The 22109-nt window shown below is 36.9% G+C and overlaps 1 protein-coding gene across 1 annotated transcript in view; it reads left to right on the top strand.

The window, feature by feature from the left end:
• The window catches only part of CPNE8 (copine 8), a 236797-nt gene that overhangs the window by 212848 nt on the left and 1840 nt on the right, over positions 1 to 22109 (top strand). The window contains exons 17-19 of the mRNA XM_045467285.1: positions 1061 to 1163; positions 2965 to 3022; positions 7836 to 7909. Coding sequence (XP_045323241.1) covers positions 1061 to 1163; positions 2965 to 3022; positions 7836 to 7909 — 235 coding nt within the window. The remainder of the gene's footprint in view (positions 1 to 1060; positions 1164 to 2964; positions 3023 to 7835; positions 7910 to 22109) is intronic.

Genomic DNA, 22109 nt, shown 5'->3' with positions numbered 1-22109 from the left:
GGGCTTGAACCCACAAACTGTGAGATGATGACCTAAGTAGAAGTCAGACATTTAACTGACTGAGCCATCCAGGCGCCCCTAGAATATATTCTTAATACATACCTAATTTTTGTCTTTGTTTGGTATTCTTTTCCCCATCTTTCATCAATTTAACACATATTAAGAACTTGAATTATGGGGCCACCTGGGTGGCTCAGTCCATTAAGCATCTGACTTCCACTCAGGTCATGATCTTGTGGTTCATGAGTTCAAGCCCCATGTTGGGCTCTGTGCTGACAGCTCAGAGCCTGGAGCCTGCTTCAGATTCTGTGTCTCCCTCCCTCTCTGCCCTTGTCCCTTTCATGCTCTCTCTCTCTCTCTCAAAAATAAATAAACATTAAAAAAATTAAAAAGAAAAACTTGAACTATGGATGTGTCAAAAAGCATTTCTTCTGTTGCATTTCTTAGGTGAAATTCACATAACATAAAAGTAACTTTTGAAGTTTACAGTTAGATGATATTCAGCACATTCAGTATGTTGTATAATCATTACATGTGTCTAGTCCAAAACAAAAAGCATTTATGATTATTGTCTTTATAATAATCATACCATTTATAAAACTGTATTATATATTGGGTAGCATGCATGCGGTTTCTGTATTAACAATACAGAGGTGTGTAATCTTGATTTTAAAGGTAAAGAAATAAAGTTTAGATAGATCAAGTAATTTACTGAAGATCATACACGTAATATGTTGCTTATCCAGGGTATCTGTTTCTGAAAGCTATATCCATTCCTTTGTGCTAAACATACCCTCATCCATCTCACCTTTTATTAGTGAGTGAATTTCCAAGGCAGGCAGGCTTTTCTGTGTGCTGGCATGAAGTAATGTTGCTGTGTTCTAGCGTGCTATTTCAGAAAAATGTATTGAGAGCTTGCATGATATAGATTCCTAATACAAGTTTAAATATTTTCTTGAGATTAAAGGTTTGTTGACTATCGCGATTATATTTAGCAACCATCACATACAAAGGAGCTGTTTTATTTTCTGTGGTATTGTTTATCTTTTTATTGCTCTAGGTATGCTTCTTCAGTAAAAGATGGTTCCCAGTATTTTGTGCTCCTGATTGTGACAGATGGTGTTATCTCGGATATGGCTCAAACCAAGGAGTCCATAGTCAATGTGAGTAGGGATTGTTCAGTCTTGAGCTGGCTAAGTGACAGCAGGGTGCTTTCAACCTATGTTGAAAGAGTTAATGTTAGTTGACTTAATAGTGAAACAAAATGCTCATGCTTTTGCAACTGACTGCATTCTTAACCTTATCCAGAAAACTCAAATGTATATGTACCATTAGTTCATAAAGACTAACCTAAGCAGTATGGATAACTGTGTTATAACAAAATTATTTTCCTCCCAGAATAATAAAAAAAAATAAGATGATACCATCACCTTCATGTGCATGAGTGTGCTTACCTCTACTAGTTGGATGTACTTGTACACAATCTTACAATTTGTACAAAGTATTTCTTAATATTTACATTTCAATTATAGGTGCACTGTACTGACATTCTTATTTCCATATAACTGGAAGGGACTGGACTTTATTCAAAAACCATCCTTGTATAATTCCTAATTATTTATTTTTATGATTATTTGTCTTTTTATTAGATTATAACCTATAAAATCTATATTTATAGACTATTTTTTTTGAGATATGGCATGAATTGGGGAGGGAGAGAGAGAGAGAGAGAGAGAGAGAGAGAGAGTGTGTGTATCCAAAGCAGGCTCCACACTGTCAGAGCAAAGCCCAATGTAGGGTTGAACCCATGAACCGTGAAATCATGACCTGAGCTGAAGCTGGACGCTCAACTGACTGAGCTGCCCACATGCTCCTAGACTATATTCTATAGAATTATATCTTACTCACCTTTCCATGTCCAAGTTTAGACATATTTGGCACAAAGTTAACATTTAGTGAAAATGGGTTTCATGAGTGCTTTGCATATCATAGCTCATAATTATTAATAACATAGGGAACATATAATTAGCTGTTTGGTGGAGGATCATATGGGGGGAAAATTATAGACATTTACTGAAAAAAAACATACATAAACAGCAGTTGAAGTAAGGCTTACACATTTATTTGTTATTTTTTAACTAGAATTACTTGGGTTGAATTCACCTTGATTTCCTTTATGTTCTGGTCAGTGGCATTCGTGTGCACTTGAAAATAGGAATTTAATAATTTGGGCTTAAACTAATAAGACATGATGTACTGAGGACCAATTATTCATAATTTGATGATCTTCATGCTGAAGATGTGGTTGGTACAGTGTTCCTTTTCTCTATTGCTGGATCTCACATTCTGACCATTAAATTCTTTAAAATGATTACATTGTTTAAGTGATACATATGATGGGAAAATATGCAAATATTTTTGAATCAAATATTCAATATCACTCACAATCCCATGGATATTTAATACATAAATTAATCATTCTAATACTAACTTTCTGTAATTATCATCTGTATTCACTCATTTACAATGAAAATTGCTTTCCCTAACTTTGGGTATAAGTGGGATAGAGTAGGGTACTACTCTTTCACAAATATAATACCATTTTTCCCTTAACAGCAACTAAAAGATTTTTTATGGGAGAGGAAACATGAATAAAATGCCCAGAGATACCCTCAGTCAAGAAGATGTTGGCTGAGAATAGCAAGTGAAAGCAGATGTGCAGTACTTTTTATTTTTCGTATTGTCCAAGGCTGATCATTCCCAGAGAATGTCCCACTGAATAAGTGTATGTACAGTTAGTTCAAAAAGAATGAGTAGAATCAAGCATATTATTGTGATGTGTTCAAACCTATTTTAGTGAACATCTGAAAAAAATATCAAAACAGGATATTATTTTCTTCTTAAATTATAATTCTTAAGAAGTCAACTTCTTAATTGTAAACCAATTGTGTATTCTCTTTGAAGGCTTCAAAACTTCCAATGTCAATAATTATAGTGGGTGTTGGACCAGCAGAATTTGATGGTGAGTAATAAAATTTCAATAGTATTCCTTGGGAGTTTATTTACTGATTCATCATGCTGTAAGGTTTCTGTTACTCTTTTTTGTATATAAGAATGTGAATATGAATGTGGATCTGTATATAATATCCATGTACATAGAGATGTAAATGTAGATATCTCACAATGAAGTCTGTTCAGTTGAGCAAATGAAGAGATTGTCTTCTGACTAAGCCTTATCTCTCCAGTATCGATTAATTCAACATGTAGGTTTCTACTCCATTAGATATGGTTTGTACCCCAAAATAATATTTTTTATGAGTGACAGAGTGATAAGTGGAGTTGTTGTTCCCAAGGCAAAACACACTCTGGGTTCACTAAAAACTTTTAAGGATGAGCACTAAATTAATAAACCATTAGATTGTGAAGAGAGATGTTAACAGAAGCATAATATGCTACTATAATGGATTTTCAGACACTAGCTAGTTGATAGACATTAGCTTTATAAATATATAAGTTCTGCATTATGAAAGAGCAAAGTAAAATGAAAATGGAACTGAACATCTGAGATTTAATGACACTTTATAAAATTATGCTAAATTGAGTTACTGGGTAGTTCTCTGTTTGGGCTCAGACCTTGCTCAAATGCCAATGAAGTGACTGGTGTTTTTGTAACTAGTCATCTGGGTAAACTTCTTTAAGGATAATTTGTTCCCAGTCATCTGGTGAATTCCTTTCAAAGACAACTATGCTAGATGGCAACTGCATGATCACATGGCTTTCACCTGGTTCAGGTGTTTTTACTTTAACAATGACTTTATTTAGCTTGGGGCTTTGGAAATGAGAATAATTTTAGAATATTTAGAACAAGCTTTAGTACATTACAGGTTAATTTAAGCACATATGTGGCTGATTATACTATCATCATTGCTGGGATGATTCTCCTTTAACCACCAGAGCCGCCTCCATAAGGATAGTATAGATCTATCCATCTCAGGTAAAGCACCACAGGCAAAGTTGTTATATTGCTGACCCTGGAAATCCTTTCTTTCGATTCCATGGTTGGTTGGTCATGCTTTGCTTCATTATAATCTTCCAGTGTCTAAAGCAAAAGTCATTTAGCTCTGACTGCTGCTGCTTCTGCTAATATTTTCTCTGTCTTTGAATATTCACATCTGTTTGCATTGTATGTCAGGCATGAATCTGAGACAACCTCTCTGCAGTCAGGAAAGCTAAGGGACATCTTTCTTGTTAATGCTTTGTGTACTTGATCATCTGCATTAATCAGTGATTGACTGTGACTCACAAACTTCACTAAATGGTAGGGTAAAATAACTCATGCCTTCTTTGGTTACTAATTTGCATTTGCCTTAAGGATGCACCTCTCACTAGGTGCATCCCAGGTCTCCCCAACTCCTGTGGAAGTCTGAGGTTAGGTGTATGACCTAACCTCATTCACTTGTTCCTCAAGAGCCTGCACACATCATGTGTGAATACAGAGCCACTGACCCTTCCTGGCATGTATTTCTGGTCATATATTTCTTTTCAGAGCAGCAGGCACAGTTATTTGGGTACTCGCTCATCCAACTGCCACGGCTATTTATTTTCTTCATTTCTTTTGTTCTCAATGAATTATTTATTAAGGTTTGAGGCATGATAATTCATCATTTCCCTCTCTGACTTCACAAACTGAATAAAAATATGTAGGAATCCCTCAGACGAAGACCACAATATAAGCGTTATTACTAATAATACAGAACTGAAGAATTTGGGTTAACCTCTGCACAAAATCAGACTTGTCACTATTTTCCTCCCAAGATTAAATGACCTCAGCCTTATCTCCAGGCCTCCTCTGTGCAAGGGTAAAGCCTGGTCTATTAAGCACACCACAGGGAAAAAATACATCCAAAGCGAGGATAGCCTGTTTCTAACCAGAGAGTTTTCAAAGTCAGTCCCTTCTCATTTCAGTAATCCCATAAATCAATTAGTCCTCTTTCCATGTAGAAAAAAGAGTGAAGACTATAGGCAAAGAGGGAAATTGCCTTCCCAGTAGAATTGCTTCCTGGGTATTAGAGTGATACTTTCCTCTGGCAAACATGGGGACAGGGAATTAGGTCCTGTGACAACTGACTTGTGCTTTCACCATGACAGAAGTTTCAATATGATGGGAAAACTTCCAGGCCAGTACTAGAAAAGTAGACTATTCCTCTAGGAGACACAAGTGCTTTTCTAAACTATTTTTCTTTCTCTACTCTCAAAATACCTTTCTTCTCTCCATGGCTAACAAGAAAAGGACAGAATACTCATGTTTCACATAGAAAATCTTTGACTTCCATTCAGATTGTGCTGTCCTCTCAAGAAGAGACTTTCTCTCAGCACTTCCAAATCTGCTGTAGAGTAAGTTTAAATATTACACATAGAAACTGACATAAGGAAAGACTGAGATAAAACGTGCACAATCTGAATCTAAATCTTGCACATTTTATCAGTTAACTACCTAAATCTAACATCCAAACACTTTTGACAAGAAAGACATTATTTGCATGGGCAAGAAAGGTAGTATCTTGCCATCCATTCTTTGAAGTTAGATGAATTGGGAATAACCTATTAGATTAATGAGTATTCAAATTTCTCATTTCTGTATTTTTAATGAGAACAATTTAAAACTTTCTGTGTAGTTTTTCCCCCAATGCATTGTCACACCACCATAAAGCATCGTCATTGAGAAGAAAGATTTCTCAAGGCAGGATTTCTTTATCCTTAAAAGGCAAAAAGTCAAATTAAAGCAGCATCGGGCTACCTGCTTGATCAGATTTAGTAGAATGGGAGAAGTAGAATGGGTTCTAGTTTCATTGTGTCTTGCACAGCTAGAAAGAAGTACATCTCTGTCTCTTATAGACCTTTTTTCTAAGAAGTACTTGTGGGGCTTACCATCTCAGGCTCCTTGTGGACCAGATGCAAATCTAGAGGGTGAATGGTACCCTTCCACCACTTTCATGCCCTGTCTTTTCTCCTTGCTCTCAAAAAGATAGCCTCCATTTCTTGCAACAGCAGCTTTTTAATTCAAAGGATGTGCTGAAAAGTGGGAGTTATTTTATAGGATCATGTTCTCCTATGTTATTATTATCTGGATGACTGTCCATTTCCTTAATTGGAATGAAACACAAAGACTGATGGAGATCGTAGGGGACCATGGACAATGACATCCAGATTATCACTGAACTCTTGTTTCCCAATAGAGAGTAAAGGAGAACTTCCTGCAATTGCTAGGTTGTCACCATCGTTGAACATTTATGTCTCAGAAGTCACATGAAAATTTGAAACAAAACTAAACCGAAACAAAGGAATTAACAATGAAAGTATTTGAGAATCATAACATTCTTATTTACATCCCTAATAAGTATGGAAGAAAGATAGATCTTTTGTATGGTAATTTATTATTATTATTATTATTATTAGTAGTAGTAGTAGTAGTAGTAGTATTTTAATCCCAGTATAGTTAACATACAGTGTAATATTAGTTTCTGATCTACAATAAGTGATTTAACACTTCCATACATCACTCAGTGCTCATCACAACAGGTGCAGTCCTTAATCCCCATCACCTATTTCACCCATCCCTCCACCCACCTCCCATTTGGTAACCATTAGCTTGTTCTCTATTATAAAGAATCTGTTTCTTGCTTTGTCTCTCTTATTTTTTCCCTTTCCTCAATGTTTTATAGGTATTTTGTATTTTAATTAATTATAGTATACACATTTTACTAAATTATGACATGTATATCTAAGCAAATTATAGAGTGGTAGCTCTCTATCAATTATGTGCAGTAATAATGTTTCAGCCCAGATACTGACTCATGAACATGTATATAAAAGTAAAATTTAAAACAGTGTTTTTAATCCAGATGCATTATCCAAACACTGAAGAAAATAATGAAAAGGTTCTGGCTGAGCTGTAGTTTTTGGAGGGTGAAGAGGCAAACATAATTGCAAGTGGTCACTGGAGTCTGGTGAATGTCATGTGTATACAAAATGAATTATCAGTAATAGAATTATACTTTTAAACACAAATTAGCATTCCTCATGTAATTAATTATTTAGAGAATTCTCACTGAAAACTTAATAAACTCTGGAAAATGTTCTTAATTGCAGCATTACTTTACTTTATTACCAGCTGTTCTATTATATCACAGCATTTACAAATACCAGCTGAGCTGATCTATGTAATGTTGAAATTATTTCTTAACTAACAAAAAAAATCATACTTCAGAATAATCACACTTTATTCAATCAATATAAGGTAGAGCAAATGCCTCTTTGTTTTAAAATCCATTAATAAGGTAGAAATTGGGCAATATATTGGATATACAGTTTTGTAGTTTCTTTCTTTTTTTAAATTTAAATCCAAGTTAGTTAACATACAGTGGATTTGTTGTGGTTTCAATGGGAATAGAGTTCAAATTGTTCCTGGTAATTCTGTGATTACTGTCAAGTTTCTTAAATTAGAAAGAAGACAAAAGTTGAATGGATTAGCATCACTTGCCCAGTCAGTTCAGCATATAACCCAGAATTGAGAACCTCTAGGATGGGGAGATATATCTATACTACACTGGCTCTTCCATTTTGCAAGGGTCACATGAGGTCTTGGCTAGCTTCCTTCATTTGTAACATTTGCGCTCAATTTCTGTGGTAGAAATGACTGAGGAGATGGGATCCACAAGCCTTCTGCCCTGACATAGGATGCGTTGCTACTTCATACATCTTGATTTCCTATCACCTGTGTTGTTTTAGTACATGACTGAAATGCGCTGGATAAATGGTCTTGTTTTATTTTCAAGCCATGGTTGAATTGGATGGAGATGATGTAAGAGTTTCCTCCAGAGGAAAATATGCCGAGAGGGATATTGTACAGGTAAGAAATTTAATGGAAATTACTCATTTTGTTCATTGTGAGGAACCTGTCAGCTCTGATTTGTAAATAAACAACTTACATTGAAAGCAGGACTGTCAGTTTCTGTTTAATTTAGTTGATTGATTCTCTATGAGATGCGTGGCAAGTAGGGCCTAGAATAAGTACCTAGTGATTTTTTTCTTCCATTTCAAGTTCACCATATATAAGATAGAAATGTTAATAAGTGTCTTTTCCTACTTTAATATTACCAGAAAATATCATAGAGGTCGTTGGTAAAATTAGAAGCCAGAAACATAACAGACTTTTTAATGATGCTTATCCATTATGTACTCCTCAATAAAGACTAAGTATATTTTAAGACAGCTGATTATATTTCAGTGTAAATAAATTTAGTGGAAGCAAACCAAAACTATAGATATTTACATAGTCTACCTAGATTATGGTTAGAAAAGTGGAGAAATAGATTTTAAGATTCTATGTAATATAGAATTATATAAAGCCTACTATTCTAGGAGTGAATAGAAGGGAAAAATCTGCAACCAATCATTATAGTTCAAATTTATCATTGAAAGTAAGCATTTAATTCAACTAAATGGCTACGTACTTTAGAGTTTCCATACTTTTAGGATTTTACAAGGGGGAAAAAAAAGCTGTGAAGTATACTTTTTTAAATATGAAAGCAAAGATCTCAGCACCGTTTAAGCACATGCTGTAAAAGTTTTGAAGGGGCAAACAATGGACTTCAGTGTTATCTCCTAAATAATAACCTGTATTTTCACCCAAAAAGCAGTCATTAAAAGAATCCCACAGAATTTAGAATCCTGTGGAATTTGGTTCAAATCTCAGTTTGGCCACTGTGATTTGAATGAGCTTTCTAAATTTCAGTGTTCTGGTGTTCTGGCATTGTTGTTAAGATTCAGTAAGGTCATGTGTATAAAATACATTTCTGAAATAGAACTCAGTAAAAGACAACAAAAACTGATTAAAATAATTTGAAGGAGAAATATAATCAGTAAGTATGTTAATATAGAGATTAATGTTGATAAAGATTTAAAAAAGCATTGTTCTTTATCAGGCAGCAAGATTAAATTTTAAAATAGAAACATCTATAGAACAGTTTTTTTTTTTTTTCAACGTTTATTTATTTTTGGGACAGAGAGAGACAAAGCATGAACGGGGGAGGGGCAGAGAGAGAGAGACACAGAATCGGAAACAGGCTCCAGGCTCTGAGCCATCAGCCCAGAGCCTGACGCGGGGCTCGAACTCACAGACCGCGAGATCGTGACCTGGCTGAAGTCGGACGCTTAACCGACTGCGCCACCCAGGCGCCCCTAGAACAGTTTTTTTAAAGATAATTAAATATGATTTAAACTTTTTAACCTAACGTTCTTGGTAGACTAAAAAGAACACATGCACATGAATGATTAGGTTAAAAGCACCTGAAAAAGGGAACATGATGATGTGGTCATTTATTTAAGTATCCCATGGTGTTTTGTTTTCATAATTAGACACATGATTATTCACCTTAACCTTATTAGCATAATTATACGTCTAAGTAATTACACTTTATCTAAAAGCTCTTCATAATGTGTGACTCACAGTTTCCAAAAAATCAAATTACTGAAGGGAAGTATGAATTTGAAGTTCTTTGGAATGTGTTATGCTGCTATTGTAATGCATTTTTCAAAATCAGTAGAAGCAACCTCATGTCCCATAGCGTCATCATAATACTTAAGGGAAACTTGTTACTATTTTCTTCCTTTAGAGGTAGTTAAGCTTGCCCACATGGCTAAGGTTACCTTTAAGAGGGCGAATCTGTTATATTAGTGAAAAAGAATAGTCATGCCTGTTAGCATTTATAAAATAAAAATGTCCATGATCATGAAAGTATTTAGTCTCTCAGTGGAAATACTATATTGTGGAGAATATTGAGACTGAGATGCCTAGATCTATGAAAGTGTAATATTGTCACTCTGATCTTGAACAAGTCAAGTAATCTCTCTGAGCCTTCATTTCATTACCTCTAGACTTTAAATTCTTTCATCTCCGCTCTTTTCATGATGTGAATCTCAGAAGAAGTTAAGACATGAAAATATTTGGTATAATCATGTTTTTTCTCCTTGCAAGTCAGACAGAATCCATGAGACAGACCAGCCTGCCACCTTAAAGTGACATGGGGATCCCCAATGATCCTGAAGACATCTGGCAATATAACTAAATATTCAAGGAATTCTATCACATAAAGTTGAACTGAAGTGAAAGAGTCATTGGATCTTACAGATATTGAATAGGAAATTAAAATGTGCCCAGGGAATTAATAGCCTCTTGAATGACTGTGACTTCTTGACTTGTATGCCTACATTTGCTTAAGGACATTTAATAGACTCTTCTCTAATTTCATGGAGAAGATCCTAGGTGGTGATTGGTCTTTTCAAAATAGTTAGCAAGGTAACCATTTACCTTGCTAACAACATAATATCACATTGTGTTGAAGAGGAATTAGCATTCTCTATCACCTCAAATAAGGTTTTACAAACTTTTTCACCATCACAGTTTTCCAGGTTCTACCATCCACTAAAATGTTACTTAAATTAGTTATTTGCGAAAAGGGGTTTATGGAGGATTGTGGGAAGATGGCGGCATAGGAGGACGCTGGGCTCACCGCGCGTCCTGCTGATCACTTAGATTCCACCTACACCTGCCTAACTAACCCAGAAAACCAATAGACTAGTAGAACGGAGTCTCCGGAGCCAAGCGCAGAAGAGAGGCCCACGGAAGAGGGTAGGAAGGGCGGCGAGGCGGTGCAAGCTGCACGGACTGGCAGGAGGGAGCCGGGGCGGAGGGGCAGCCTGCCGGCCAAGCAGAGCCCCAGAGTCTGGCTTGCAAAAGCGGAGGGGCCAGACGGAGTGTGTTCCAACAGCAAGCGCGACTTAGCATCTGAGAGGTCATAAGTTAACAGCTCTGCTCGGAAAGCAGGAAGGCTGGAGGACAAAGGGAGGGAGAGTTGCTGAGCCCCGGGACGACAGAGCTCAGTTTGGTGGGGAACAAAGGCGCTCGCCAGCGCCATCTCCCTCGCCCATCCCCCAGCCAAAATCCCAAAGAGAACCAGTTCCTGCCAGGGAACTTCCTCGCTCCGCGCAAACACCCAACGCTGTGCTTCTGCGGAGCCACCCCTCCGGCAGAGGGTCTGACTCCCTCCGGCTGCCACAGGGCCCCTCCTGAAGTGGATCACCTAAGGAGAAGCGAGCTAAGCCTGCCCCTCCGGCCCCCGTACACCTTGCCTACCCACCCCAGCTAATACGCCAGATCCCCAGCACCACAAGCCTGGCAGTGTGCAAGTAGCCCAGACGGGCCACGCCACCCCACAGTGAATCCCGCCCCTAGGAGAAGGGAAGAGAAGGCACACACCAGTCTGACTGTGGCCCCAGCGGTGGACTGGGGGCAGACATCAGGGCTGACTGTGGCCAGGCACACCAAATCCTGTTATACACCACAGCACGGGAGAAGTGCCCTACAAGACCGCACCACTCCAGGGACTATCCAAAATGACCAAACGGAAGAATTCCCCTCAAAAGAATCTCCAGGAAATAACAACAGCTAATGTACTGATCAAAAAGGATTTAAATAATGTAACAAAGAGTGAATTTAGAATAATAGTCATAAAATTAATCACTGGGCTTGAAGACAGTATAGAGGACAGCAGAGAATCTCTTGCTACAGAGATCAAGGGACTAAGGAGCAGTCAGGAGGAGCTGAAAAACGCTTTAAACGAAATGCAAAACAAAATGGAAATGATGACAGATCAGATTGAAGAGGCAGAGGAGAGAATAGGTGAACTAGAAGATAAAATTATGGAAAAAGAGGAAGCTGAGAAAAAGATAAAAAAATCCAGGAGTATGAGTAGAAAATTAGAGAACTAAGTGATACACTAAAAAGAAATAATATACGCATAATTGATATCCCAGAGGAGGAAGAGAGAGGTAAAGGTGCTGAAGGGGTATTTGAAGAAATAATACCTGAGAACTTCCCTGAACTGGGGAAGGAAAAAGGCATTGAAATCCAACAGGCACAGAGAACTCCCTTCAGACGTAACTTGAATCGATCTTCTGCACGACATATCATAGTGAAACTGGCAAAATACAAGGATAAAGAGAAAATTCTGAAAGCAGCAAGGGGTAAACGTGCCCTCACATATAAAGGGAGACCTATAAGACTCGTGACTGATCTCTCTTTTGAAACTTGGCAGGCCAGAAAGAATTGGCACGAGATCTTTAATGTGCTGAACAAGAAAAATATGCAGCCGAGAATCCTTTATCCAGCAAGTCTGTCATTTAGAATAGAAGGAGAGATAAAGGTCTTCCCAAACAAACAAAAACTGAAGGAATTTGTCACCACTAAACCAGCCCTACAAGAGATCCTAAGGGGGATCCTGTGAGAAAAAGTACCAGAGACATCGCTACAAGCATAAATCATACAGACATCACATTGACTCTAAACCCGTATCTTTCTAGGATAACACTGAACGTACATGGATTAAATGCACCAACCAAAAGACATAGGGTATCAGAATGGATAAGAAAACAAGACCCATCTATTTGCTGTCTACAAGAGACTCATTTTAGACCTGAGGACACCTTTAGATTGAGAGTGAGGGGATGGAGAACTATTTATCATGCTACTGGAAGCCAAAGGAAAGCTGGAATAGCCATACTTATATCAGACAAAGTAGACTTTAAATTAAAGGCTGTAACAAGAGATGAAGAAGGGCATTATATAATAATTACAGGGTCTATCCACCAGGAAGAGCTAACAATTATAAATGTCTATGCGCCGAATACGGGAGCCCCCAAATATAAAAAACAATTACTCATAAACATAAGCAACCTTATTGATAAGAATGTGGTAATTGCAGGGGACTTTAACACTCCACTTACAGAAATGGATAGATCATCTAGACACACGATCAATAAAGAAACAAGGGCCCTGAATGAGACATTGGATCAGATGGACTTGACAGATATATTTAGAACTCTGCATCCCAAAGCAACAGAATATACTTTCTTCTCGAGTGCACATGGAACATTCTCCAAGATAGATCGTATACTGGGTCACAAAACAGCCCTTCATAAGTATACAAGAATTGAAATTATACCATGCATACTTTCAGACCACAATGCTATGAAGCTTGAAATCAACCACAGGAAAACGTCTGGAAAACCTCCAAAAGCATGGAGGTTAAAGAACACCCTACTAACGAATGAGTGGGTCAACCAGGCAATTAGAGAAGAAATTAAAAAATAGATGGAAACAAACGAAAATGAAAATACAACAATCCAAACGCTTTGGGATGCAGTGAAGGCAGTCCTGAGAGGAAAATACATCGCAATCCAGGCCTATCTCAAGAAACAAGAAAAATCCCAAATACAAAATCTAACAGCACACCTAAAGGAAATAGAAGCAGAACAGCAAAGGCAGCCTAAACCCAGCAGAAGAAGAGAAATAATAAAGATCAGAGCGGAAATAAACAATATAGAATCTAAAAAAACTGTAGAGCAGATCAACGAAACCAAGAGTTGGTTTTTTGAAAAAATTAACAAAATTGAAAAACTTCTATCCAGGCTTCTCAAAAAGAAAAGGGAGATGACCCAAATAGATAAAATCATGAATGAAAATGGAATTATTACAACCAATCCCTCAGAGATACAAACAATCATCAGGGAATACTATGAAAAATTATATGCCAACAAATTGGACAACCTGGAAGAAATGGACAAATTCCTAAACACCCACACTCTTCCAAAACTCAATCAGGAGGAAATAGAAAGCTTGAACAGACCCATAACCAGCGAAGAAATTGAATCGGTTATCAAAAATCTCCCAACAAATAAGAGTCCAGGACCAGATGGCTTCCCAGGGGAGTTCTACCAGACGTTTAAAGCAGAGATAATACCTATCCTTCTCAAGCTATTCCAAGAAATAGAAAGGGAAGGAAAACTTCCAGACTCATTCTATGAAGCCAGTATAACTTTGATTCCTAAACCAGACAGAGACCCAGTTAAAAAAGAGAACTACCGGCCAATATCCCTGATGAATATGGATGCAAAAATTCTCAATAAGATACTAGCAAATCGAATTCAACAGCATATAAAAAGAATTATTCACCATGATCAAGTGGGATTCATTCCTGGGATGCAGGGCTGGTTCAACATTCGCAAATCAGTCAACGTGATACATCACATTAATAAAAGAAAAGAGAAGAACCATATGATCCTGTCAATCGATGCAGAAAAGGCCTTTGACAAAATCCAGCACCCTTTCTTAATAAAAACCCTTGAGAAAGTTGGGATAGAAGGAACATACTTAAACATCATCAAAGCCATTTATGAAAAGCCCACAGCTAACATCATCCCAATGGGGAAAAACTGAGAGCTTTTTCCCTGAGATCAGGAACACGACAGGGATGCCCACTCTCACTGCTGTTGTTTAACACAGTGTTGGAAATTCTAGCATCAGCAGTCAGACAACAAAAGGAAATCAAAGGCATCAGAATTGGCAAGACGAAGTTAAGCTTTCACTTTTTGCAGATGACATGATTATTATACATGGAAAATCCGATAGACTCCACCAAAAGTCTGCTAGAACTGATACATGAATTCAGCAAAGTTGCAGGATACAAAATCAATGTACAGAAATCAGTTGCATTCTTATACACTAACAATGAAGCAACAGAAAGACAAAGAGACTGATCCCATTCACAATTGCACCAAGAAGCATAAAATACCTAGGAATAAATCTAACCAAAGATGTAAAAGATCTGTATGCTGAAAACTGTAGAAAGCTTATGAAGGTAATTGAAGAAGATATAAAGAAATGGAAAGACATTCCCTGCTCATGGATTGGAAGAATCAATATTGTCAAAATGTCAATACTACCCAAAGCTATCTACACATTCAATGCAATCCCAATCAAAATTGCACCAGCATTCTTCTCGAAACTAGAACAAGCAATTCTAAAATTCTTATGGAACCACAAAACGCCCCGAATAGCCAAAGTAATTTTGAAGAAGAAGACCAAAGCAGGAGGCATCACAATCCCAGACGTTAGCCTCTACTACAAAGCTGTAATCATCAAGACAGCATGGTATTGGCACAAAAACAGACACATAGACCAATGGCATAGAATAGAAACCCCAGAACTAGACCCACAAACGTATGGCCAACTCATCTTTGACAAAGCAGGAAAGAACATCCAATGGAAAAAAGACAGTCTCTTTAACAAATGGTGCTGGGAGAACTGGACGGCAACATGCAGAAGGTTGAAACTAGACCACTTTCTCACACCATTCACAAAAATAAACTCAAAATGGATAAAGGACCTGAATGTGAGACAGGAAACCATCAAAACCCTAGAGGAGAAAGCAGGAAAAGGCCTCTCTGACCTCAGCTGTAGCAATCTCTTACTCGACACATCCCCAAAGGCAAGGGAATTAAAAGCAAAAATGAACTACTGGGACCTTATGAAGATAAAAAGCTTCTGCACAGCCAAAGAAACAACCAACAAAACTAAAAGGAACCAAAGGAATGGGAAAAGATATTTGCAAATGACATATCGGACTAAGGGCTAGTATCCAAAATCTATAAAGAGCTTACCAAACTGCGCACCCGAAAAACAAATAACCCAGTGAAGAAATGGGCAGAAAACATGAATAGACACTTGTCTAAAGAAGACATCCAGATGGCCAACAGGCACATGAAAAGATGCTCAACGTCGCTCCTTATCAGGGAAATACAAATCAAAACCACACTCAGATATCACCTCACACCAGTCAGAGTGGCCAAAATGAACAAATCAGGAGACTATAGATGCTGGAGAGGATGTGGAGAAACGGGAACCCTCTTGCACTGTTGGTGGGAATGCAAATTGGTGCAGCCACTCTGGAAAGCAGTGTGGAGGTTCCTCATAAAATTAAAAATAGACCTACCCTATGACCCAGCAATAGCACTGCTAGGAATTTACCCAAGGGATACAGGAGTACTGATGCATAGGGGCACTTGTACCCCAATGTTTATAGCAGCACTCTCAACAATAGCCACATTATGGAAAGAGCCTAAATGTCCATCAACTGATGAATGGATAAAGAAATTGTGGTTTATGTACACAATGGAGTACTATGTGGCAATGAGAAAGAATGAAATATGGCCCTTTGTAGCAACGTGGATGAAACTGGAGAGTGTGATGCTAAGTGAAATAAGTCATACAGAGAAAGACAGATACCATATGTTTTCACTCTTATGTGGATCCTGAGAAACTTAACAGAAACCCATGGAGGAGGGGAAGGAAAAAAAAAAAAAAAAGAGGTTAGAGTGGGAGGGAGCCAAAGCATAAGAGACTCTTAAAAACTGAGAAAAAACTGAGGGTTGATGGGGGGTGGGAGGGAGGGGAGAGTGGGTGATGGGTATTGAGGAGGGCACCTTTTGGGATGAGCACTGGGTGTTGTATGGAAACCAATTTGACAATAAATTTCATATATTAAAAAAAATAAATTAATTAATTATTTGCAAGAATAGAAATACTCTTGGGGAGACTGGGTGTTGCAGTCAGTTAAGCATCTGACTTTGGCTCAGGTCATGATCTCACAGTTCATGAGTTGGAGCCCCACATTGGACTCTCCTGACTGCTCAGATTCTGTAGAGCCTGCTTCAGATTCTGTGTCTTCCTCTCTCTTTCTGCCCCTCTCCCACCTGTGCATGCACGCTCTCTCTCTCTCAAATATAAATTAAAAAAATTTTTTTAATTTAACGAAAAAGAAGAGAATACTCTTGAATACTTAGAATAATGGGGTTTCAAGGGCACACCAAAGTTAATGTTGTCAATCTTCCCATCAGAAAATACCTATGCCATCACAATCAACAATATCTAAGCCATCACATCAAATACTACTGGCTAAAATATTATCAAAAAATAACGTCTGTTTAGACTCTCTTACCTTTTCACTGCTTCCAACTTCTTATATGTTGAAGCTAATCAGGTTAATACACTGCAAATGGAACCCAAATTTTTTAAGTGGGCAAACAAAAGCCTATAACTGCAAATAATAACAAAAGCCAGAAGTAGCTGAGTTTCAGCAGAAAGTTGAGGGTAGTGGATGGGGTTCTCATTATTATGTGAAACCTTCAGTGGCTTCCAACTTCTTCATATAATCATAATATTGAGTCATTTATTAACTTCGTTATATGCTAGGCAGGTACTTTCACTAAATCTTTAATTGAACTTATGCAGATACTTTGATTACATTTTATGAAAAAAAAAAAAAAAAGAAATGAGTTTCAATTCTTGTCAATAGTCATGTAGCTAGGAAGAAGTAGTCAGGATTTAACCTTAAAATGTCTGATTCTAAAATTCTTAACACAAATTATGTGTAACTTTGATTCTATAACCTAACCATAGCATTTAAGAACCTCCATGACCTGACCCCAATCTTCCTCTTTAGCTACACACACACACACACACACACACACACACACACACACTTTGTATAGATAAATAGGACTACTAGCTGTCTTTGAGTCAACATTTCCATTGTTCTTGCTTTTATTTCCTCTTATTATTTCACCTGGAATACTCTTCTTCCTTATCTGTGCTGATTAAAACCCTACATTTTGAAAGATCCCAGTATAAAGCCTTGAACAAAGCCCTCTGTACACCTGAGCTGATTTCCCCTCTGTCAATTTGTTCATATATCACTTTATATCATCCTAAATACTGGTCTCTTTTTACTTTATGGTAGTTTATAAATGAGGAAACGGAGGCAGAGGACGAGATGTTAAACAACTTGTGCAAAATTACTTACGTCATAAATTGGTAGAGCCAAATTTCCAACAGAGTTCTGATTCCAAACCCTGAGTTCTTTCCGTTACAACACACCTACTCTCCTAAAAGCCAAAATTCTACTGAAGATTATTAGCCTCTGTTTCCCTTTTCATACTACTGTAGTGGTTTATATATCAGGGTTAGATTAATTTAGGTTCAAATAATGACCAATACTGATAACTATCTGACCTTGGGTAAGTTAACTAATCTCTCTAAGTTTTGGTTTCCTCTTCTGTCAATTCAAAATATGGGTAACATGCTAATAAAAATTAAATGAAATATTGTACTAAATTTTTTTTGCAGAAGACCTGTTACCTACCAGTTGTTCAATAAGTGCATTAACACCAATATTAGTTACTGCTATTAGTGAGTATGTTGGCATAGTCTAATGCAAAAGCATTTTTTATGTCAGTATATCATAGTAGCTATACCCTGACTTGGGACACTGTAGTCAGCCTTGTGTGTGATTATATTCATTGCCTCAAGATTGAATCTCATCTGACTACAGTATAAACAGTAAGCAAGATGAGTTCCTATGGTTGTTTTTCTAAAACTTAAATGAGTTATTTTCTTAAATCAATATATGTAAAGGCTTTCAATATTTGCTTGTTTGTACTATGGATTGGCCCTTGTGTATAAAGCAGTGTCATTTCTCTTGGCTGCATGCAGCTGTTGGCCAGCCTATCATTTCCTTTAAATTTATATTTAAATCATATTTTCCATTAAAAGGAGAATAATAACCTTGAAGGCTTAGACTTGAAAATCACTAATGGAGCTCTGCACAGTAGGAACAATCGAGTAAAATTGAGCAGAACAGCAACTAAAAGTCCATTTGCCCAAACTGATTCAAACTTGTTTTCACAAATAGGCAAAACCAGCCGTGAGAGCCGCCATGTGGAACATTTTCCTTGTACTGTATGGATGCTAAAAAAAAATAAATAAATAAAAAGTAGAGTATCAAGGATATAGTATATTTCTACAGAACAGAATGCATTTGTTGGTATTCTTCAGACAAATGTGATAAATTAGTAAAAATTAAATATTGATTTATCCCTCTAGACTGAACATTTTAAGGGTCTGAGTTAATATGTGGTGATAGTCAGTGATCAACGCTCATCCACAAATGTGTGAGCAAAATTTGAACAGGAGGTCCCCGGGTACAGTGGCCAGAAATGAATGATAAAAAGAGACAATAATCAGAGTGGTCTGAGAAGTTAAGTTGAAAACAGATTGTAGAAGGATATGAGCAATAGTGTTACAGAGGGCATATTTTGTCCTAAAATCCGTAAGATCTGGCATTAATAAGAGGTCAAGGAAATGAAGAGTCACTTGTCATTTTCATCTGTCACTTAGGAGAGTACCTCATGACATGATTGAATAGCTCAATGTTCCTTTGGGAGAGGTTTACATAATTTAGGTTAGTGAGTAGAAAGTTCTCAACGTTTTTTTTTTTTTTTCTACTCCCAGCACACATGTGGAATGAGCTGTACTCCTGTTGGTAACAGGAACCTGCTATGGCAGTGATTCTCACCCTGGGGGCAAGGACCTTCAGTATTCAAGGGCCAGGCAGAATTACTGAACAAACCTAAGTTCAATGTGATATAAACTTTCCTCTTCAGCTGAAAACTGTAGTTCTTCTTACCCATGATTTATAAACATATTTTAAATAAGAGCAGAACCACATGTATTATGACAATAGCGATTGTGAATGTGAGTTTTGACATCCCAGAGCATCACGACATTCTTAAAAATGAATTGTAATTTCCTTCAGTAACAAAAATTAGCAAATCTCATAGCATCTGCTGGAAAGATGAAGCAATGGGTGTTTTAAAATAACAAAAAGGCCGGGAATTACTATCTTAGATGCCAATAGCGATATTATACTCAAACTTGATAGAGATAAAACTGATAAAGGATATTCCTTGTATTTAATGTTTGATATGAATGTAAATAGGAAACTATTAAGAATATAGTTTCATATTTATATTGAATACATACATGTTTGAGCTGGTGAGTAATAAATAATACTAGTGATGATTGCAATGACTACCCTGTATGGCACATATTATGACTTGAACACTGTTTTAAGCAGTTTACATGTTAACTGATTTAATACAGCAACCTAATGAAGTAGGTATTATTGTTTGAAGTAGGTATTATTATTATTATTATTCTCATTTTTAGAAGAGGAAACTGAGGCAAAGAGTGGAAAATCATCTGTGCAAGATCATGTAGCTATTAAGTAGAAGAACTGGGCTCTGAACTGGGGAAAGTCTAATTCCAGAGTTCGGGAGAATAGGGGGTAAAGAGAAAAGAGTTTAATGTCCCTGGCACAGAAGAAAAGTAAAGAATCCAATGAAAATAAAAGAGCAAAGTTGAGGTCAACACTTGATCTTAGCCAAAAGGCTGAGAAACGATGAGGTAAACACACAAACAGGTAGGATCAACTGTTTGCCGGAGGTAACACCATCCTTTCCCTGAAATGTAGGTATTAGTCACAGATTTCTGAAAAACTGAACTATTAGGAAAAAAAAGTTTAAAGGATAGTCATTGTATACTAAACATATTGATACCTTATTAGTAGTTTATTTTTAAAATGCTGTGTCTTTTAAAAGAAGAATGAGCTAAGCTATAACAATTAGATATCTTGTTCTCATTAATCCTGTCTTGTTGATTCCTATTTTCTCACTTTTCTAATTATCGTTTCAGAGAAAAAAATAAACCCCAACTTTTTTTTGCACTTCTTTGTTGTTGTTGTTGTTAGAAATGTCATCTTGTCCAAAGTTAGATAATTTAACCTCACAAAAGTTCACATCCCCTTAGTTCTCTTCTCAGTTGAAGACTATATTTGCTCTGTTAGATTTTTCTTACCGTTATTAGCTACCTTCAGGGGTAAGAGAAAGCTTCGTCACCTTTCTACAGTTTTCTAAAAGCTAGATTGAGTTTTCTTCCTGGTTAGCAAGACAGGGTAAAATTAAAGTCATATAGGTTGCTTCTGCCTACAGTATGTCTTATTTTATTTAAAAATTTTTTAATGTTTATTTATTTTTAAGAGAGAGACAGAGACAGAGTGTGAGTGGGGGGAGGAGCAGAGAGAGAGGGAGACGCAGAATCTGAAATAGGCTCCAGGCTCTGAGCTGTCAGCACAGTTCAATGCGGGGCTCGAACTCACAAACCGTGAGACCATGACCTGAGCTGAAATCGGCCGCTTAACCGACTGAGCCACCCAGGCGCCCCCAGTATGTCTTATTTTGAAAAGAAAGTAATTTTCTACTCTTGCTTAAAGAGACTGTGTTCACTGCATACAAGCTATTCTACCTGCTATTTGATTTCTTAAAATTTTAATTTGGCTTATCTGTAGGAACCTGACCATTTTAAAATTTGCTTCTTCATAATAGTTGTTTCCTGAAAGCACATCTTGAATAACTATGTAAATCAAAAGTAACTTTCAAAATAAACTTAAAACAGTTATGGCATAGTTATAGAGATGGGAGTGTGTTCTCTCTAGAGGAGAAAAAAATAATTCAGGCTGTTAAATATTATAATCAGAAATTGCTTCAACATTCTCAAATGTCTTCGCTATACCTTTTCCCTAAGACCTAAAATTACTATGTTCCCAAACTATCACAACATTAACAGTTCAAACATTTCCAAGTGGCTTCAAGAATCATCATGTCTCTGAGGGAAAATTGAACTAATGCCCTCAAACAGCACATTTTTATTAACTTAACCATTACAAATGAAGATAGAATCAGGCAATTTATTGTCAGAGTATTTAATGTTGAGCTGATAATGGCTCTCACGTAATTGCTAATGTGAAGATAGTGCAATTATTTTTATGTGATATAAAAATAAGAATGTTGATATTTCAATAAGAATGCCAAATCTCATGCTGAATTCTTTTTCTTTTCCATTCCAAATAACAGATTAAAAGAAAAAACAATATCTGGGACATGTGGTTTTATGTTTTAGTAATAATTAAAAATACTTCACGTGTGTTTAAGATACTCACTTCTTTTTTTTACCCTCCACTGGATACTATTTCTGATTGAAAGCTGAATTAAGCATGTATTAACTCCATTTGACAGAAAACCGAGCCCTGAAGAGGTAAATGCTCCAAGTTATTGGGAATCAGGTTAGGTATAGAACTCAAAACTGCAGAACACATGTAGCAACATGATGGACCTGTCGGGAACAGGAGACTTGAATTATCGGGAGGAACAAACATAGAAAACAATTCCATCCCTTTTTAAAGTATATGCATTAGAAAGGTTTGGTCACTGTAGTAGCTGTTGGTAATGAATCAAATCTCTTTAAAATGCGTAGTAAT

Source organism: Leopardus geoffroyi, chromosome B4, assembly GCF_018350155.1.
Source record: "Leopardus geoffroyi isolate Oge1 chromosome B4, O.geoffroyi_Oge1_pat1.0, whole genome shotgun sequence".
In the NCBI taxonomy this organism is placed as follows: Eukaryota; Metazoa; Chordata; class Mammalia; order Carnivora; family Felidae; genus Leopardus; species Leopardus geoffroyi.
Note: the sequence above shows the minus strand (reverse complement) of the source record. Positions and strands in the feature narration are given on the sequence as shown.